The 20,597-nt window shown below is 53.2% G+C and overlaps 6 protein-coding genes across 6 annotated transcripts; 2 read left to right on the forward strand and 4 right to left on the reverse strand.

The window, feature by feature from the left end:
* Window positions 1–2,411: 2,411 nt before the first annotated feature.
* Window positions 2,412–3,115, forward strand: PODANS_1_8915 (uncharacterized protein; the record flags this gene model as incomplete). The annotated part of the gene is made up of 2 exons (XM_001908516.1): window positions 2,412–2,527; window positions 2,659–3,115. 2 exons carry the CDS (start codon window positions 2,412–2,414, stop codon window positions 3,113–3,115), a joined length of 573 nt encoding a protein of 190 aa, XP_001908551.1.
* Window positions 3,116–3,676: 561 nt separating this feature from the next.
* PODANS_1_8920 (uncharacterized protein) lies at window positions 3,677–4,720 on the reverse strand (the record flags this gene model as incomplete). The annotated part of the gene is made up of 3 exons (XM_001908517.1): window positions 3,677–3,997; window positions 4,067–4,218; window positions 4,336–4,720. The coding sequence occupies 3 exons, from the start codon at window positions 4,718–4,720 to the stop codon at window positions 3,677–3,679; spliced, it is 858 nt and encodes a 285-aa protein (XP_001908552.1).
* Window positions 4,721–5,359: 639 nt separating this feature from the next.
* Window positions 5,360–6,248, reverse strand: PODANS_1_8940 (uncharacterized protein; the record flags this gene model as incomplete). The annotated part of the gene is made up of 2 exons (XM_001908518.1): window positions 5,360–5,516; window positions 5,602–6,248. The coding sequence occupies 2 exons, from the start codon at window positions 6,246–6,248 to the stop codon at window positions 5,360–5,362; spliced, it is 804 nt and encodes a 267-aa protein (XP_001908553.1).
* A 1,166-nt stretch (window positions 6,249–7,414) lies between these two features.
* PODANS_1_8950 (uncharacterized protein) lies at window positions 7,415–9,116 on the reverse strand (the record flags this gene model as incomplete). The annotated part of the gene is made up of 3 exons (XM_001908519.1): window positions 7,415–8,770; window positions 8,836–8,883; window positions 8,961–9,116. 3 exons carry the CDS (start codon window positions 9,114–9,116, stop codon window positions 7,415–7,417), a joined length of 1,560 nt encoding a protein of 519 aa, XP_001908554.1.
* A 1,210-nt stretch (window positions 9,117–10,326) lies between these two features.
* Window positions 10,327–13,338, reverse strand: PODANS_1_8960 (uncharacterized protein; the record flags this gene model as incomplete). Its single annotated transcript, XM_001908520.1, has 6 exons — window positions 10,327–10,675; window positions 10,731–11,191; window positions 11,259–11,821; window positions 11,889–13,067; window positions 13,133–13,171; window positions 13,230–13,338. 6 exons carry the CDS (start codon window positions 13,336–13,338, stop codon window positions 10,327–10,329), a joined length of 2,700 nt encoding a protein of 899 aa, XP_001908555.1.
* A 4,302-nt stretch (window positions 13,339–17,640) lies between these two features.
* Window positions 17,641–18,393, forward strand: PODANS_1_8970 (uncharacterized protein; the record flags this gene model as incomplete). The annotated part of the gene is made up of 2 exons (XM_001908521.1): window positions 17,641–17,854; window positions 18,020–18,393. Coding segments are annotated over 2 exons (588 nt in total), but the record flags the coding sequence as incomplete, so codon positions are not given.
* Window positions 18,394–20,597: the final 2,204 nt, after the last annotated feature.

Below are 20,597 nucleotides of genomic sequence, written 5' to 3' on the forward strand. Positions count from 1 at the left end.
GGGACCCATTCTCAGAGGTGTTAAAAAAGGGAATACGTGCTTGGGTTGACAGATGACGAGGGACAAGACCAGACATATACGCTTATGCTGCACACACACGTAGGGCACTCAGACACACCCGCCCATCCACAAGCCAGGATCTGGTTATAGAAACCTCAGCTTGCCAGCAAGCCAAGCAAGCAGCTGGAATGTAACCATGGGCCATCTGTTGTTTCTCGTGTTTTCATAAGCCCATAAACCTGCAACGGCCGGGTCTACTACCTTAGCTACGCTAGCTCAGGTAAGGGTGTATAAAGAAGAGTAGCATGCTCGGTATTGACAATGGGATTCTTCCAGCCACTTGACATCAATCGTTGGTAGAGATTCATGCTACTACAGTGTCAAACGAGACGCCACAGAATGGAAGCCAAGCCGGATAGGTCTTAGAATCCAAGACAGAAAAGGGTAATTGAAGGACTGATATTCCGACTTACATACTTTTGAACTTGAATGTAGGGAGTAGCGAGTTAAAATCTTTGAAAAGGTAGGGTTGCGTACAATGTCTTAGCCTGCGTAAGTAATAGCCTAAGGTAAGCCGATCCCCCCCGGATTTTCGGAGCGGTTGAAAGGGGAACCATTCTTCTCCCACACCAAAAGCTCAACCCGCAAAAAAGTTCAGAACTAGAAGCATCCCTTCGGAATTGGCCCGCATGGACATTCCAAGGGAAACAGCAGCGCAGACAGCAAGGAAAACTCTCCGTCGTCCCAAGACAGGCACCATTGCAACCCAGTGTAAGGGTCCTCGCTCGGACATCAGACGACCATTCCTCTGCCCTGCTGCCATGCGGGTGACATCCATTCACAACCGTCTCCCATGTTCCGGCAGTCTGCATATTGCAGCCGTCGGGGGGGGGGGGGAGACTTGGACCGTAGCTCTTGGCATTGAACCTCGATGGCGTGTAGACTTACACATGTCCATACCGGACCGGCTTCGGTTCGCGTGTAGAATGTTCCCGTGGTTGGAGCAACCAAGGAGAACATGGCGAGTGTCCTTGTTCCTGAAATAGCTGTACGTCGCCCGCTCGACGGCTCCGTCCGGCACGAACTCCTGCTGCAACACAAACTTAATATCGACTGGCCGTCTGTGGTCCCACTGAGTCCTTCAACGAGAAGAAGGAAGAGAAGCAAAAGGTCAGGAGAAACGTTGCGGCTGCGGTTGTCGACGGCTTCGTACGGACGGAGGGCGTATATCCTATCTCAAAAATTAGTCCATGGGCGGTTCTCGTTAATTGTTTGTGCATCCGCGCGGCTGTCGGGTCCGTGAGTCGAAGAGGAAGGAGGCATTGTCAAACTCAGCGTGGGGTGATGCTGTCTTGCTTGTCTGCCATGTGGTTTGACATCCATAGTCTGGGGAAAAACAACCGGGGAATTTCTAAGCCACTGGCCCACACTGGTGGGCTGTAAGTGTGTCTAACGGACATGAGGTCAGAAATTGAAAACAATCTTTCTAGAACCGATGGAAGCCACTTGAAGAAGCCAAGTGTACCTGCCTCGCCTTGGGGGCAATCTCGTCTTCATCTCCTGCCGCGGTACAAAAAGGAAGGCGACAGGAAGAAAGGGTTCGGTCAGCGTTCGCAGCAGAGAGGCAACACAAGCCGCAATGTACAGTCATCTGCCGACCTGCCGTTAGGGTTCTCGTCCAAGCATTTCGCTTCAGCATCCTCACATTTTCCTCCTAATTGCTTTCTGCGCGGATAGATGAGCCGATGAAGCCTTCAACCAGGTGTTTGGAGCTTCTAAAAATAATCCCCAAAGGAAAAAGAAAAAAAAGCAGAAAACAATTTAATCAATTCCGATTTCTTGCGGGGGGGGAAGCGGAAGGGGCAAGGGAAAGAAAGGCTCTGGAAGAAACAAGATCGCCCAGAGATAGCGGTTGAATTGGTCAACGTCGTCGCTCAATTTGGCTTAATTGACTCCGGCAGTATGCCAAGGACGCATTGGCAATATCTAAGTCGGTACAACAAGCAAACAAAACGCGTGACGGTGAAGTGTGGGGTTGTGCTTGCCATTTTATGTGTGCGAGGGTGCGTGTGTGTGTGTATGTGTGTGTGTGTGGGTAGTAGGAGGCAAGATCATCACGAGAGGGCAGCAGGACATGAGATAATGGCAAGGATGAGGGGTGTTGAGTGTGGTGGTGGAAGAGACGAAATTTCTGGTGATGATGTGATCAGTGAAGTGAAGACGACAGCGATACACAGACAAGTATATAAGACGACGCCACCGCCGGCATTGAGCCGATATTATCACCATCACCATCACCAGCTCCAATAGCTTCATCAGACTCGAGTATTAGCTCCCTCCTCAGTTCTTCAAGCCACATCTTTCTCAGTACAGGGCCTCACCACCAGAGCCTCACCTAAACATCACCAAAAATGAAGTTCCAGGCCATCCTCATCGCTACCCTCTCGGCCACCGGCCTCGCCTCCCCCGTCCCCGAGCCTCAAGCCAAGCCCAAGTTCGTCCAGGCTTACACCCTCCGTCTCTCCTCGTAAGTTTCTTCACTTGATGAGCCTCCTACCCACCCCTTAACACAATTAACTTCCGAAAACGACCCCTATCCCTCTCTTTCACGCTCCCCCATCACCCCCAGCATGCCACCCCCTTAGCTAACCCCCCCAGGCGCACCCCCTCCCTAGACGGAAAACCCCTAACCCTTTCCAACACAACCCTCGGCATCTTCCCCTCCTCCCCCTCCACCCCCCTCTTCTACCCCATCCGCAACCCCCAAACCAACCTCCTCGAGCTGCACTCCCCCCAAACCTCCTCCGCCCTCGCCCTAGTAGGCACCCACGGCCTCCTCTCCCTCTCCGCCCTCCCGAACCCGGCCTCCGTCACCGTCCCCACCGGCACGACCCTCGACTGGCAAAACTTTGACCTCTCCGACGACGCCTCCGCCGGCTCCCTCACCTACGCAGGCAGCACCAAGGACGGCTCCTGGGTCGCCTTCCCCGTCGGAAAGGGTCAGGCGGGCGAGTGGGCCGTCAAGTGGAAGGACGTCACCGCCACCACGACCCAGAACTACATCCCCGTTAAGGTTGTCTACGAGGTTGTCGAGGGGTTCCACATTACTGCTTAGATGTATATATCAGAGTGAAAAAAGAAAAAAAGAAAAAAAAAGGGGGGGGGGGGCCGGTTAGCTTGCCAAGAGGATGATGAATGAAAGTTGGTGTTGTTTTGTTTATTTAGGGACCCAGCTGGGAAGGGGGAAAAAAAGGAAGGGGGAAAAAGCTGTTTTGATATTGATGTTTTCTTACTACTTCTTTCCTTTCCATAACTTGAATCAAAAGATTGATCATCTTGGAGGAAAAAACCCATCGTTTCCGTATTTCATGACTGCATTACCCCTGAAACAAAAACTAAAACAAAACAAAAACCTATCAAAGAGTTGAACAAGAAAGCATTTCCATTGCTGTTACTCTGACAAAGTGAAACTCCAACCATGCAGGAGACAAAGGTACAAGTTTACACATGTCTAGTTAGAAAAAAGCATGTCCCCGAGTAAACCCTTTCTGCGGACTAGACAAAAAAGAACCACGCACCACCCACCCAGGTCGTTCTTTTATTTTTCATATCCCAAACTCCCGTTTCTACATCACCACCTCTTTCCCCTCTCCCGTTACCCCAAACCACATTAAATTTAAAAAGCCATCTGCTTCTTGATGGACTGGATGGCCTGGCCGGGGTTGAGACCCTTAGGGCATGTCCTTGTGCAGTTGAGAATGGTGTGGCAGCGGTACAAGCTCATCGAGTTGTTAAGGGCATCCTGGCGCTGGAGCGTCTTCTCGTCACGGGAATCGACAAGCCATCTGTAGGACTGGAGAAGGATGGCGGGGCCGAGGTACTCCTCCGAATTCCACCAGTATGAAGGGCACGAGGTCGAGCAGCACGCGCAGAGAATGCACTCGTAAAGACCGTCGAGCTTCTTGCGGTCCGCCTTGGTCTGTCTGTACTCCCTTCCCTGTTTATCGTGTCAGTCGTCGTCTGCCGGAACACTCGGGGACATCTCAAAAATCGCGGGCAGCCTTACATCTGGGGCAGGGGTATCTCTTTGCAGGTAGGGCTTAATGGACTTGTACTGCTTGTAGAACTGGGTGAGATCGGGAACGAGATCCTTGACGACGTAGGTGTGCGGCAGAGGGTAGATCTTCATGTCGGCCTTGTCCTCGTTGGGGATGCGGCCTGTCGCGTATATATCAGCATCCACATGCGCTTTCTCAAAATCCTTGCTTGCTCCTCAGCCCCTCCTCCTCCTCCTCCCACCCCCACCATATCTCAACTTCAAGGACTTGGACATACACAAGCAAGCCAGGGTGTTGGTGCCGTTGATGTTCATGGCGCAAGAGCCGCAGATACCCTCTCTGCAGCTGCGGCGGAAGGTGAGGGTAGGGTCGATCTCGTTCTTGATGCGGATGAGGGCGTCGAGAACCATGGGGCCGGTCTTGTTAAGATCGAGGGTGTAGGACTGCATCTTGGGCTTCTCGGAGGGCTGGTCGGGGTTCCAGCGGTAGATCTGGAAGGTCTTGAGGTTGGCCTGCTCGGAAGCCGTGTTGTTCTGCTGGGCGGCGTCGGCGAGCTGGGCCATGCCGCGGAAGGCAGACGGGGCGGCGGCGGCCATGCGAAGCGAAGGCCTCGCGGCGGCGGCGCCCAAGAGAGCAGAAGCGGTAGAGCGGAGAGCGGCCATTGTCGTCGACGTCGGCTTCGGGGTGGCTGTGGTGGTGGTGCTAGGACCGGGTATCAAGTATCAAGGGGATAGAAATAAGGAAAAAAGGCCTCGGAAAAGGCAACAGCAACGGGCTGTGGTTGAAGTTGGTGGTGGCACTGAATTGGTAGTAGAGGGTCATCAATCTTCACATTCGGTTTCCCGGAACACCTCGGCAAATTCTGACCAATCGTTGCCACCGAATTTCAATTGAAGCAACCGCGTCCACTGCCGTCCACGCCCGAGGACTCGCCTAAAGGAGCATAGCTGCTTATGTAACGCCCGTTTTGCAACTGTTTGAACTCTTTAAACTTTTGGGCGGCTCCAATTGCCACGGCCGAAAACGTCACTGCTTTCCGCGATCTGTCCAGCCCACGTCCCGATCTGGATGACTGGACAATGACGGCTCGAACAGCACATTCAGATCAAATTTTCCGACTGTTGAGTTGCGCCACTTGCATAAGAGCTGTATGGCCCCTGCGTGAGTCCATATAGCAGTTGTATGAGAAGTCATGAAGATATCGTGAGATAGTCCCACCCATTAGGACCACATACCTAAACTCATATGCAATGAGATGATATAAACCCAACAAAGAAAAAAAGACAAAAACATACCCTGCATCAGTCCTTCCACTTCTCCTCTCCAGGATCCCACCCCAAAACTTCCGGCTCAATATTCAAACTTTTCAACATCATGAGCATCGTAAAGCCCTCCGTATCATCCCCCTCCTCCCCTTTTTGTTCATCCTCTTCACAATCCTCCCCCTCAAGCTCACCCCTGTAACCCTCCCTCTCCTCCTCCTCCTCCCCTCCCACCCCCTTTTTATCCTCCCCATCCCTCTCCCCATACCTCCTCTTCCTACTCTCCCTCCAAGCCCCCCCGCCCCCCCATCCCATCCACCCTCCCCTTGACAACCTCAAACAACTCCTCCGCCGCCAACCTACTCGCCCCCTTCCACTTCCCAACCAACTCGCTCAGCTCAGCATCAACCTCCTCCCCAGGCCTCTTCCTCCGCGAGGCCTCCTCAATCCTCTTAGCCTGCCTCACCCGCTCAAGCTCCTTCTCCACCTTCTTCATCTGTGCATCCAACTCCCTATGAGAGCGCTGGATTCGTTGCAATAATTCATCTCCCTCATTAGTAGACCTAGCAGTGTCCTGCTGCCGCTGCTTAAACGGAAAAGGCGTCGACACGGACTTGAAGCTTTTCTGGAGAAGCAACGGTCTCCGGGCGGCAGCGCTGTTCGTCCCCAGCCTAAGGGGTGACGGATTGCCTGGTCGCGAGGGGGTTGCTGGGATTGATGATGATGTTGGTGGGCGAGAAAAGCTGTCGATAGAGCGGCGAGACAGACTTTGTGATGCTTGTGTCGGGGTCGCATTGCTGGTGGTTGTGGATGGACTCTGCCGGTTGATCATTGGTGATCTGAACGGCTTCTTAAGAGTCGCATTCGCGGCGTCCACGCGCCGGCGTTTGGCCGAGGGGATGTTGGGGGTGTTTTGTGATGAGGCCATTGTAAGTTGATAAAAGAGTCGTTATTGGTCGTGATGCGTTGTTCACTGTTGAGATGAGGCCGATGTTGACGGGTTATTCTAAGTGTTGAGTTGTGTGATGTAAGCAGAAGGTGTAAAACTATTGGAGAGTTTGAACTTGGAAGGTGCTCAGGCACCGGGAAGGAGGCTTGATGACTGCCTCTCAGCCACGAAAATTGCCAGTTGTAGGAAAGCTAAATGAAATGGTCAGCATCGAGCTGAGATTGAGAAATGTCAACCCAAGAAGTGATGATGGAATGGCTGGGACTTTGAAGCACACAATATCAAGACCACAAGTAACCCTAACCCTCTCCAACCCTCACCATCACCCCTCGACGACTTGCTCTCTTCGTCTGATCTTCAAGCTCCCAGGGACAAGCAGCAATATCTCATACTTCTTTGTCATGTTAAGATTCCAAGAAGCGTGATCATAGTTAAAATTCAATGCTGTCAGCACAAGTACCTGAGATTATTATATCTGCCCCCCATTCACCACCCATCGACGACGACAACAACTCATCTCGACCAAGATCCCCCCCAATAATTATTGCAGGCTCTCTTGATATTTACATCCATCAAGAGGCACACATTCCCAGAATAACAAAATGACTTTGAAAAAGAAAACCAAACTTGGAGGGGTGAATAAGGTAAGAGAAAAGACAAAAAGTGAGCTCGAACGTGCGCCCTCCAGGTAGATACTTGAATGCCCAGATGGTTTTGGGCGCGACCCGCTTACCGCTGATCCATCTGGTCAACGGGTAGATTTTTAAGGTCTCATTCGGTCACTTGGTGACGGAAGGTGCGGCCGAAGCCTTTGTATAAATACCGTGGTGGAAGGAAGGTGTGGCCGGATGTGTGTAAGGAAGGAGCGGCTGGTTAGTGTACAAGGAAAGAGCGATTGAGTCATGGGCAATTTAAAGAAGTAACATGAGTAGGAACTCCAAGTGACATGTGTGACTGAGGAAGAGCAACTTCAGTGGGATTGAGAATAGCCAAACACAGGGTGAGAGTGTTTCGGTTATCGTGACGAAACACCCACATGTAGCCTCATTGCATATATTCTAGAAGCTAACTATCCTGACAAACCTCATTACTGTGACCATTTCCCGAGTGTGCCAATTACATTACCTCTCCAAAGTGGTCACCACTCAATACCCCTGAGCCTCAACAACCCCATACCTCACCAACCCCAACACAGCCCCAAAGATACACGCTACCGGCGGCTCAACCCCAAACCAAGCACCACCCACGTAGCTTCCCGCCGTAACAACCACCCACCAAGGATCATCCGCCAAACTCTTCCCCTGACTGAACCCCTGATCAATCCACCCAATCTGCCACAGTCTATACACGGCCGTGTAAATCAGCCCAACAGCAGCAGCATTCACACCCCTCAACGAGCTCTTCACCCACCTCCACCCCCTAATCGCACTCCAAAGACCCATGGTCCCATGAACAGTCCACAACCCAGGCAAGAAGATCGCCAAGAAACCCAAAAACCCTCCCAGCACCCCAGAATACCCCCCATTAATCGCCGTGAGGGTACCCAAGTAAACAGCAAAGTTGAAATTCGGCCCCGGAAACCCCTGGATAAGCGCCAGCCCAATCAAGAAGTCTCTAGGGGAAACCCAATTCTCCGCAACGATATACTCCCTCAACAGCGGGATAACCACCGGCCCGCCCCCAAAAATAATCGTACCCGCCAGGTAGAGGTTGCTAAACAGCCTATACAGCAACGGGTTCGCCGGGATGAGGCCACGAGTGAGCATAACCGCGATAAACGACGCCAGAAAAGCCACAATCAGCGCCAGCCCTGACTTCCAGGACATGACGCTGATCTGGTGGCTCCTCGGCACAACCCTCTCCTCTGCCTCTTCCTCCTCCCGTCTGAGCTGCTGTTGCGACTGCCCGTCCGCATTATCACCCCCAGTTGAAACCCTCTCCCTGGTCCCCTTCCCATCCTCCTCCCTCACAACCTCCCTCTCCGCCCCCGAACCCCCCGGCACTCGTTGCTCCCTCAATTCCACCTCCCTCTCCTCATCCCTGACCTTCCCCTTCTTCACCTTGCTCACAACCCACAAAACCGGCCCATGCAACCACCTAAAATCCCACACCACAGCCACCACCCCCGCCGCCAGCATCAAAACGGGAAAGTACCATAGCGCATTGTACAACAACCCGGCCGCCGCGCCCAAATAAACCAACAACCTCGTCAGCTTGTCCGTAATAGCCTTTTGCGCCAATTGCACAGCTGCCAGAGCAATAATCCCAACAGTAGCCGCGTTGAGGCCAGAAAGCAACGCATAAACCGCACGGGGAAGTGTTTCTCCAACGTTGGAGATACCAATCGCGAGACCAAACATCCCCAACGCACCGGGGAGCGACCAGAGGAAGAAGGAGAGGACGGCGGGGGGGAAGCCGAGGCGGAGGAGGTTGATGCAGTAGTGCATTTTTGTCGAGCCGGGGCCGGAGAAGGCTTGGCAGATGGAGAAGAGTTCTTGGTACTATTCACAAACCAAAACATTAACAATGACTATCTTAAGGGAAAAGGGGGCGGAATGGGACGTACGACTGTCTCGTCGATCCAGGAGAGTTTGGAGACGTATTTATCATGGAACTATTGTCGTTGTTAGTTTATATCTATGATATGGAAATGAGGGGAGGCTTGTAAGGGGTGAAAAGAGGGAAACATACAATCTTGAAATGCACCGGCGGGCCACCAAAAGAGGTGAACCCCATGTACCAGTTCTCCTTGAAAGAAGTCCACATCCGAGGGCCGATCTCGTCGAGGTTGACAAAGTCTTTGAGACGCCATGTTGTTGGGTCCCAGCGGTGGGATTTGAGGCCCATTTTGGGTGGTGGTTGCTGTGTCGGTGGTGGTGATGGTGGTGAATGCGTGTAAGTCAGCGCGTGTAAGTGCCTTCCCGAATGATCAACCCCTCCAAAGCACCAACACTTTCCCTGTCAAAGAGTGTGAGAAGGTCTGGTGAAAATCAATGTTGATACCCGAGCTGCTCACTCAAATATATACCCCCCCGTCTTCAACTCCCTTGTTGATCGCCGACCATCAAAGCGAACAAACACAGCAAGCTACCCCCCCACCCCCCCATCCCTATGTCCCAGATTCCCCTTCCCGTGCGCCAAGCATCGGCATCAAACTCCCCATCCCATTGGCGCGACACCCTTGACGCCAGAGCACGTGTACACTTCCCCAATCCCATTGGCCAATTCTCAACACCACAACTTGTCATACACTTTCGGCGAGATGGTTTAGGAAAGGCTCAAAATCAAATCAAAACGTCGGTATTGATACAAGGCTGATGATGATATCTTTCTGTCTCTCTCTGTGTGGATGTGTCTCTCTGCTGTGAACCACAAAAGTCCCCAAAAACACCCAAAAAACCCCAAAGGAATATGTACCAGTAGAAGCGAACGACACACACACACACACACACAACCACAACGACAACAACCCATAACGTACACACATTTCCTTCCGTCCATCTCCCCAAACCAACGTGCCATACCAGCTAGCACTGTTTTCCATCCATCCATCCAAAAAAAGACACGCTGATTTCCTCCCAGTTGAATAATTCGCAACACAGACGCTTCCCATCAAACCCCCCAACCAACCCCCTGATCCAATCCAACCAACCCTCATAATATACAACATTGCTTCGCTTCTTCCCTCGCATCATACATCCGATAGTTTTGCTTGTTCTTCAACTCCGAGATCTGTGTCATCCCTCCGATGTTGAATGTTTGTGTTGTTCCTGCCCCCCTTTCAACTCTCCAAAAAAAAACAAAAAAAAAAAACGAAAAAAACCAAAAAAAAACCAATCGAACAAACGCCAACCATTGTTCATCTCTCTCAAAACATGCTCCTTATCCCAAAACAAACCCTTTAAACCCCAAGGTCCCAACCAAAACCAAACCAACCCTAGATGCTGATTTTTAAGCCGGCTTTTTGTAACCCGAAAACAGAAGCTCCGCAAAGCATTCTCCAAACAAACAAATGAAAAGGTTAATGTGTTCACTTTCACTAGGCATCGTGAACCTCTCAGTGGTGTCGCTTGCTAACAGGCATATGCCCATCATAATCCCACCCTCGCTTCAGCCCACCCCCAGCCTCGTACACGCTCGCCACCGATTCCTGCCACATGGCCGGTGTGACAAAGTTCTGCACCGGGGCCACGGCGGCCGAATACTGCGCTGCTGCCGCCGGCATGGGCTGCTGCTGCTGTGCAGCTGTCCTAAGCTGCGCCTGCACCGCGTGCATGTCGTGTATGCTCGCCGTGTCCGAGGCGCCGGATGAAGCGCTCATCGCACCACCACCACCACCACCACCACCCTGTCCCCCTGTTGGTGACGACTGGACTGGAGGGGTGCCGAAAGAGGTGTTCCATTGGCTATGAAACAGTCAGTACAACTACCACTGGTGGTTCCCTCAGTTGTGTCACTTACTCAAAAATCCGCGACGGGTTCCACGCAGGCGGCGCCTCTGCCAAAGCCAACGACGACTGCGGCACGGCGGCCGGTGCCTGAGCGCCATGGCCGGAAGGCATCATTCCGAGCGACTGTACACCGGGGGAGGAGTCACTCTTGCTGTCCAGCGGGCCGACGGTGGAGATGGGTGTGATGGGGAGGCTGTAACTAACTTGCGAGTGTGGCACCTGCGTGTCCAAGAGCCTGGGCCCGGGCGGGCTGGGGTGCGAGTTGGAATGCGGGCTGCCGTACGGGAAGCTGGGCTTCAGCACGAACGGCTTCCGGACGTCCGCAGAAAAGGCCTCCCGCACCGAGTCGATCTGCCTCTGCATGTCCGGCATGGGCCACGAGCTCATGCACTTTTCCAGGATCCTCATGTGGCGCGTAAAGTACTCCCTGGCTTCCGAGTTCAGGTCTGGGTCTGGTGATGTCAAGGCAACCTGTACGTAGCAAGCTTGTCAGCAAAAAGAAGTTCAAAGCATTTGGCATATGAAAGGGTCGGCGTACGAGGTGTAGGACAATGCATGCGAGCACCGCGTAAATGGTAAAGTTGATGCCCCGCTGCATGCACAGCAGTCCGTTCAGTCCGTACGCGCCCATGACAGCCTCCTGGAGTCTGCACAGCATCTTGGCTGCGTTGTACGACACCAGCATGTGATGTTTCCATTGGCCCCCTGGCGTGGAAGGGGACAAGAAGGCGAGCTGAGGCCTGTTGAACAGGATAATCGACAAGTAGTAGTACGAATGGACGTTGCCGACAAAAGCTGAAGGCAGCCACGGCGGTGAGCCGTTGGCTGGATAAGTTATCGACATGTCTGCCGGTATCTCAGCCAACCAAGCATCGAGAGCCGGGCTGATCTGGACGAAATCGGGATCGAGGCCCCATTCCTTGACCTCCTTGCTCTTCTTCAACCGCCCGTACACCACCACCATGCGGCTGACGTTGCGAACCACTCTGGCGAGGTAGGTGAAGTTGCGCGAAACGTGGTACTCGGATTCATCTTGGTTGGGTAGCAGCCTCGGCACGTTGAAGTCCACCGTGTCCTCCTCGACCTGAAAATCGGTTCGCCCTACTCTACTCGTCAGCTTTCTATGCGCAGCACAAACCACAGGTATCGCTCTGCCGTGTTGCCATACCCTGAGGAGAACCAATCATCATCTCCACCATGAATAATGTCTGCCAAATTCTCGTCTTCAGGGCACACTCGGATGGGCTCGACCCACAAGACCTGCCGTGTCGGTGGTCTCCGTAATGCTCATCTAATCCCAAGTCCTTGCCCAACTGGACACACTGCTCGATGCTCATCCATGAACGGTAATAGTAGCCTCGCTTCGGTGCCGATTCGCGGGCCTTCAGAAGAATCATGAGTGCCTGTAGCGTGCTGAGGCGAGGGATATCCATGAAAGAGTCGGCGTGGCGGGTGGCGAGCGCGAGCCACTGTTGCCCTTGGGCCGGTTCGTCTGCTAACCGGCCCGAGATGGCAAACATGGCTTCCAAAAGAAGGGGCGATATCGATTCCCTGTTGTCGTGCCACTGTTGATAGAAGTGGGCTTTATCCAGAACGGGCACATAAGGATGGGCATTCGTAAAGTACAGGTCCAGGTACTGAAGGACGGTGTCGTCGTCGGGCATAAGCTCTGGCGGAATTCGAATTTTGGATCCTCCCAAACCAGCTGTGAGTGGTGGCAACAAACTCTTGTATTCGTCGCCCTCCTCCACGACGGGATCTTCTTCCCTCATCGATTGCATCTTGCTGTTTAGATAGGGCGCTGTCCCTGCCTCGTTAACCTTCAAGGACCCTAACAGGTCGGCCAAGTCTTGTTGTGCATATTCTGACTGGTAGGTGTCCGCCGGAGATGCTGGATGTGATGGCTGTTGCATCGGCGGTGTTGGAAATGCGGCCTGGGCGCCATACTGGTGATCCACAACATTGACAGCACTGACGGCGTGATGCACAGGTTGATATTGTAGATTGTGAGGGACTGTCTGAGAATCGGAATACTGGACCGCATGGTAAAGGGCTGATGTGTCCTGGTAGGATGTCTGCGGCGCATAGAGGTTAGGTTTTGGTGCATGTCCTAGGAGCTGTTGTTGATCTTGTAGTGGTAGTGGCTGTCGGAAACCCTCATGCACATGCGAGGTCTCAAACTGGGATCGTGGTGGTTCGTAGACCTGAGGTTCAGACGACCCGTCGAAGCCGTTCGGACGAACACAGACAAGTTTCAGGCGTATGCATGCTGAGCAGGGCCAGGTGTTTGTGGTGGCAGCGTCACACTTGATCTTTCTCCTCCGGCATCCCTCGCAAGCTCTCATCACTGTATGCGCGAGTCAGTTTGATACATGGGGGGGCACTAGCGGGGGATGAGCGCTGATCCCATACCCTTCAACCGCTTGTGACGGTTATGTTCGTCCACAAAGACATAGTCTAGCTCAACGGTCAGATAACAGAACCAAAAAAAGGGGAGGGAGGGGCGCACTCTTTTGCGTCTCTCGTGGTTGCTGCTGATAAGCCGGAGGCGCAAAGCTGAAGCTCCCCATCTGCGAGTTTTGAGGGAGCAGCCGGCGCACTGTAGGGTCGTTGGACATGGTGGTGGTGGTAGTGATGATGATGAACGGTGGGATAAAGCGTCTTGCGCAGACGTTCGCAGCTATGCGCTGATGATGGACGAGAGAAGGCGACTCCACATTCAAGTCATCCGATGATAGAGGGCAAAAAGCAATGCGCGCACAGCCGTGGTATCGGGTCGCTGGGTCGAGGTGGGCGGCCGGCGCAGGGTTGGCGTGTGCGTCTCCAGTGAGCAGTGGGCAGTGAGCAGTGGTCCAATGTCGAGGCGGCAAAGGAGGGGGAGGCGAGATCTCTCTTCTCGACCACAGCACAGCAGCGGCAACAAGTTCAAGCAGTAGGCAGACAGACGTAGTGGTAGTAGCAGGAGTGAAAGCGTGTGTGTGTGAGTGGACGTCGAGGGGATTTTAGCCAAACGCGTGTACAGAGTGATTGTCCTGATGCCCTGGTCGGCGAAGACGAGCTAGTAATAAGGGTGGTCCCAGGACCTCCTGGACGTCGAGCGAAGGGGTAACCCTGCCCAAAGGACCCGGCACGTCCTGTCTTGATCAGGACCTCCACAGCACACCTGCAGGTGCACGAATCTGACAAGCTCGCTATGGGGAATTTCCCTCAGCGTGAGAGGGCCCCCAGGAACTGAGGGAGATACTGTAGGGTATGTAATCGAAAGCGAGCTGCTGTTGCTGTCGCTGTGTAGGCGGAGAGTTGGCAAGAGCCAGTTCAGACTTTGCGCAGCGAGTACGAAACAGTGCGGCGCAGACAAGCGTCCCCCTCACAGACCAGCAGTGTCTCTGATAATGATGCTTGTGATATTGGCATGAACAAGGCCGGCCGTTCAGAAAATGCAAAAAAATGCAGTTCATTTCCAGAGAAGCTAGTGTAGGTGTATCTAGCTAGCTGTGCTAATTCAAGAGTGGCCAACCTCACAGGCAACACACTCCAAGGCAGGAGGACGGGAGGAGGAGGGGTAGAGTGAAGACATCAGGGGCGTTGGGATAAAGAACAGCCCGCGTCTCCAGGTCTCCCCTCGAGTGTGGATGGCAAACCGGGGACCCCCAGGGTTTTCCCATCTTTTTCCAGGTTGACCGCACGAGCCACCCCCAAGCCAGGGTCTCGGAATCTCCAGTGGAAGGCCGCTGTGTGTGAATCGAGCATTGCTTGTCCACTTGTCGTCCATCGTCCCTAAATTGCTGGATATCCACCCACTAACACCAAATCGTTGCTTTGCATATCGCGGCAGTTCGCGCACGTCGACCACCTCTTTTTTCTCCTCGGTCGATGACGGGAACAGTCTTTCTGTACTGACATCATGTCTTGCTGAGAGCATGCTCTCGTAATTTTCGGACTTAGGAGATATCGCCCCTCTATTTTCGTGCCACGTTCCCAAGTCGTTTCTCGTTCCTCGTTTAGGTTCTCGTTTTCCCGTCCTTGGTTTCCCCATGGCCACACCGTATTTGCTGGCTTCCTCGATGGCCCCGCGCCGATCCCCATGGTCCGGCGCCCGTGGTGGACAAGCGGTACCTTAACAAGCAGGATTCCACCATGCTTGGCTTGGGAAGGACAAGGAAACGCACCGCAACGCGACAATTCTGCTGAGCTACACAGTATTACACGACAGGTGCCGTCGCCAGGGACAGTGAGTGGCATGGCATGGCATGGCGAGGCTGGGCGACGTAAGCGGGGTGGCAGCCGCAGCACACTCGCATGCAATGTGCGATTGCAGCGCAGTCAGCCCGGTAACGTGGGGAGCCCATTACCGTGCCGCCTGCCCCTGGCGGGAACGGGTAAGCCCCAGGCTAACGACACATCATTCATGCGATATAAAGTACAACCAGTTTCTAGGAAAACCACGGCTTGTCCGTTGTTTAATGAGTAGATTGCCTTTTCAGCGTGCCCAATGGCTGAATCAATGAGCTCGTATGCTCATGGCAACAGTGCCACAGCAATACCGCAGACTACCCTACACCGAGGCCCGCCGAGGGCGTGCCTCTGACGCCTGGTGCTGCAAGCCAGTCTCTGGGCGCTGCGTGACTGACAGTTGCGGACAGGAGGAAACAGGCTAGCGAGAACCGAGCAGCCGTCATCCAATCTTGACAAATGAGAGTTGCAGCGCCCTCTTGCCACGACGTATCCCCAAAAGCACCGCGATACCGCCAGAAAACAGTCTCACGGACACTTCCGGGCGGAGACGGTTATTCCTCGTGGGCCGTCAGGGTAGTCCTTCCGTGACTCTGGGCGAGCCTGGTGACCCCTGAAGCGCGTGGTGTCTGGGTGCTGAAACACATCGCGAACCTTCCTTCAAACATCACAACACATGTCAGGGGAAGCCATGGGGGAAGCGGTGAGCTCCACTGACACGCCCTCACCAGCACTCTGCGCCAGCAGCGTCTCTCTTCCCCTCACACAAATCTTGCGCAAGAAAAGACGGCAATGGCCGTGACGTGAGGTGGTTGTCTGGGAGTTGGGCCCGCGAGACTATCCGAACCCAGTGGCTGGGCATCGCAAGCCCTTGCCCGTCACCGTTTTCGATGGAGATGCCCAGCATGCGGATATACTGCGGGAGAATTAAACCTCCTTCTCTTTCGAGCCCGAAAAACACGTGCAGATGTGCACACGCACGATATCGACCTGCCTCCTTCTGAAGCCTTTCATCATTCCGTCAAGGCGGACCCTGGTCAAGGAACCTGTCAGTTGATCGTCTTTGACAAATGATGGATGCAAGTCGGTCCTCGTTTTCTGTAGATCGATCTTACCAAGATAGCGTACCACGATGTTGCCTTGCTATTGTTGATGAGTCTACTGTGGTCCAATGGCTAGTGTATTCGTGCAGCATGCTCCGTAACCCAAGAATCAACATGGATCGTTTCGGTGTGTGGTCTCGCCCATCCCATGTCTTATCACATGCTCATGTTCTAGACGCGAAGGGGTGGGGCGGTGACAACGCTCTCCAGATCGAGAGCATGCCGAGGGACGGAGGATGACAGAGATGATGGCTTTCCTCTTTCGATGTCATGAGAATTGCCGGTTGTTCATTCTTGCGTTCTTGAACACTCTTTAGTGGCTGTGTGGTTATCGTTATCACAAATATCTGGGGAAGGCAGTCGGTAGGGCAGGGTGTACGGTACCGAGCAAAGCCGCTACAGTACAACGGGCCCCAAGTTCTTCGATCTTGACCATTGATTACGTTGCAAGCAACCCTCCCCCCCCAGGATGACCCATGTACCCACATGCTGTGCTCCGTTTATGAAACGGCCATCGAGTACATAAACGGTAACGTAGGGCCCATCAATCAGTCAAAGAGCTCGCAAGCATGGTCTCTTCTTGGGCATGCTTGAGAATCATCGTCTGGCCCGACTGGATGTTCCACTCGGCCGAGACTCATGGGACTTGCTGCAAAGAGAATCCAAAGAGGGAGCCCCCAAGAGACGTCGGGGCAAGATGTGATGGCTAATCCAGTCTGGAGTAGCTTCGGCAGCTCCCAGGCACAGACGGCGGACGGCAGGCGATGTCGAATTTAAGGTTGGAGATCACGGATCCCAAGGCATTTCTTTTGCTCCCATCATGGCATCTCCCAGGCCCGTTGTAGAAGGAACTCCGGCGAGGCTGCGTCATTTCCGTAGGTACCGGCTTGGGACGCGGGGATGGCTTCTGCCAGGTGGCCGGCGACGGGAGCCATGCCACAGGGCGCCAAGAACAACGTTTTTTTGCGGGCATCCTTCTTGAAAGCTTCCACGCAGGGGTCGTCACGGAAGGCCCCGCACCAGCAGCCGTATTCGGGATTGCCATCTGAACATCTGCTGAACACACCCCACGACACCCCATGTCTGAGATGCATGAATATGCGATTTCGCTATGAGCCGCCGTGATCGTCGACATAATATGGCGATTGGGCCTTGGTGAAATGCATATGGCCGGCCGGACATTCCGCAGTTACAGGGAGGTGTCCAAGGAGATGGTTAGAAAATCATGTCATCGAGAGATTATAGAAGGCGGCATTCTCCGGCAACCAGCGGCTTGGATGCAGTCCCGAGCGGAAAAACGGTGCACCCGGCTCTTTCTTGATGGCTCGGTAGTTGGCCCCACCCTAACCTGGAACCTCCAGCGAACGCTCAGAGCAGGTCGTTGCCCCTCCTAAACCGGAGCATCCATCCATCGCCTGGAGTGCATGTCATCATTTCGAACAATTATCTACTTTGATAGAGCACACATCTCACTCAACAGTCACGGCACCTCAGATTCGTGGAAGCACGCCAACCGAATCTCGGCACATTAACGCCCAAGCAGCAAAACCCCTACCTAGGCCACGAAACCCCGCCTTCAAAATGCGCGAAGTCGACAACGCCAACCCCTCCATCCTCAACGTCTCACAGCTTCCGAGCAGAAGTCGGAAAGTGACCACACCGAGGCAGGGACCGGACTCGAAATGCGACAACATTGTCTATTCTAAGCGTCCATGGCTGTGTGGGTCATCCTCATCAGAGGATGAGGACCTCGAGGAGGAGTACGGCGAGGACCCTGTGGATGCCCAGGATATCTACGGTAAGCACCACACTCACCCCTCATTACTCATTGCTTTTCGCATTGCATATACATCGTTAGCTAGTTTCGATTTTCTCTGTTTGGTTTGAATGCACATCAATGCCGCTTTGATGCTCAGTGTTTAAAATAGATCGTGTTGGCGATCACGCGGCTGACGTTTCGCAGACCTTATTTCCCCAATATCAGACCCCGAACACCCTCATACTCTGGGGCAGCTCTCGGTGGTCCAACTACCTGACATCCACCTGACTCCTCCGCCGGCTGAACGCCGAGGAGACAAACTGGTCACGGTCACTGTTGATCTGACACCTACCGTCAACCACTGCTCTCTTGCCACTGTCATCGGTTTGGCAGTGCGGTACCGGCTGGAGCAGACCCTGCCGCCCAACTACCGCTTTGATGTGAGAATGAAGGATGGCTCTCATGCCCAGGACGACCAAGTCAACAAGCAACTGGGTGACAAAGAGAGAGTCGCCGCGGCTCTGGAAAACGACACACTGAAAGGCATGCTCGACAAGATGCTCGAGACATGCGTGTAACTTGATGTGGACAATTCAAGGTCTCACACTTGCTGATGCGACTATATATTTTGTCGTTTTACGCCATCGACTTGCTACATAGCAGGCCCTTCACCGAGGTCAACCTTCAGTCCAGCACAGGGGTGTGTCAGCACTGTCGGATTCAGACCCTGGATAGGCACACCCCTTCCCAGGTGCCTTGTTCGAAGCCCCTGTGCACGTCGCTTGCGATTGGCGGGACAATCTCGGGCTTGTGATGCTCCTCCCCTCCTCCGCCTAGAGCCCGCCCACTCGGGACAGTTCCAGGTTCTCTCCTGCGAGTCTTCTTGCGGCCCGTGGGGGAGCAAATTGATGAAGTTTGAACCAGGGGTCAGCCGGCGAACTGGCTTTTCGACATCGACACAGATCGCCTCTTCCCGTCTTTGATATATGCAATACACAATGTCTGGATGACGGATAATATTCTCTTCATCATGTTCAATGTGCCAAACATGCTGTGCTCTTTCAAAAAGCCATTGCAGTTGCACCAACAAGCCACGCCCAGCAAACCCCACGCTGCGAATGAACTGCCCTTTCTAGAATCTCCATCCTTCAAGGCGCCCAGTTAGAGGCGTCTTCTGGTCCGTGGAATCAACTCAGGTCCAGCCACATCTTGTCACGCAAGCCGCATCACGCCATGTACCTCAGACCCTTGTCCCTCAGGTTGCTTGACTATTTTACCGACTTGGTAGACGCGTGTGCGTCAATATATCTGTTTGCATTTCACTGGAGGGCAGCGGCGGCCAGAGTTACCTTGGGGGAGATTTCCCATGATCGGTTCCAAAGATTCCCACATCCCGAAGAAATGGTCCCCAAGATCCTAGTCTACCGGCGAACACCCTCCTTACAAGTGCTACCTATGTCCCACTTGTGGGAAACAGCCCTCATTGTGAATGAGACAGTTGCTGTTTCCTAAGAACAGGGCACCTCTTGACTTTAGGGCATCGGATGCACTGCTGTGTAGCAGGTGTTGACCTATTTACCTTCCCCTTACTCACACCGAAAGGATCATCTGCGGTGGATGCATGCTGGCTGGGGTGTTATCAAGATTTATATTCGCTCCTATTTTCTTGATTTTAGTTATCAAACCATTGCAACGACATAACTGCCGCCAACTATTGCCGTTTGGTCTAATGATACCGGATATCATAACGCGTCTACATACACTCCTGCCATCACATGATTTTTGGAAAGGGAAGCAACTAACGTGCCTAAGCGCTAGATGTTTCGAAGAGAATGTGGACAAGACGCCCCGGTTTCTTTTTTTTTTCTCAAACATGCTCGGTTATTTTTCCTCCTCAAACGGTCCGGGTGGCAGGATTAACGGCCCGCCGTTGTGAGCCTTGGCTACAGAAGCGCTAGTTTCACGAAACTTATTACAAATTCTCCTATCACAAAGCACAAATGGGAAATCCGCGCGCAATAAAGACGTGCGGTGGAGTTAGGGGGAGAGAGAGGCGGTCTGGATCGTGTCATTAATTAACCCGGGGGAATTCTAGCAAGCAAGCTAACACTAGAGAACTAACTGACGTGTTCGGTACCAAAAAGAGTATCTTGTTCAGAATGGTAGCGAGGTGAATGTATATCATTTTCACCTGTTGGAAAAACCCAAGCATGTGAATATCCCATTTCACCTTATCATCATCATCAACAAAAAAAGAAACAAGTTATCATCAGACGGACAGCTTGTCATCAGTCCGCAGCACATCCATGTCTCCCACGAAGGGCCCCATCTTGTCCACCATGTGCGTTGCAAGCGCCTAACAATGCAAAGGCACACCGTTTTCTGTCTTTTTGTTTTTTGTTTTTTGCGAGATGGCCCCAATACAACGCTTAACAGTTGAGATATCCCGCAAAAAGGACTCCACAACAAACATAACAAAAATCCTGCATATGTAAGGTATCTACGCCGGGGGAAGAATGCAACAAGGGGCTCCTCCTTCGGTAGAGTTTATCCCTTCCAACCCAACCCCTTCAGTGCTTTACATACCCACCTACCTATCTGGGCGGCGTACATAATCGACACAAACGAGGACCCCTGGGAGAGGGAAAATGCTACAGTGCACATAGACTCTGGCTGCAGGTAGGGGAGGGAGGTTATATGTCAGGGGGGGATGATGATGAACCTGAGTCAAGAGAGGACCGACAGTGGTAGTTTTCATGACGGGGGAAACATCATGGCGTCA

This window comes from Podospora anserina, chromosome 1 (genome assembly GCF_000226545.1).
Source record: "Podospora anserina S mat+ genomic DNA chromosome 1, supercontig 2".
NCBI classification, from domain to species: domain Eukaryota; kingdom Fungi; phylum Ascomycota; class Sordariomycetes; order Sordariales; family Podosporaceae; genus Podospora; species Podospora anserina.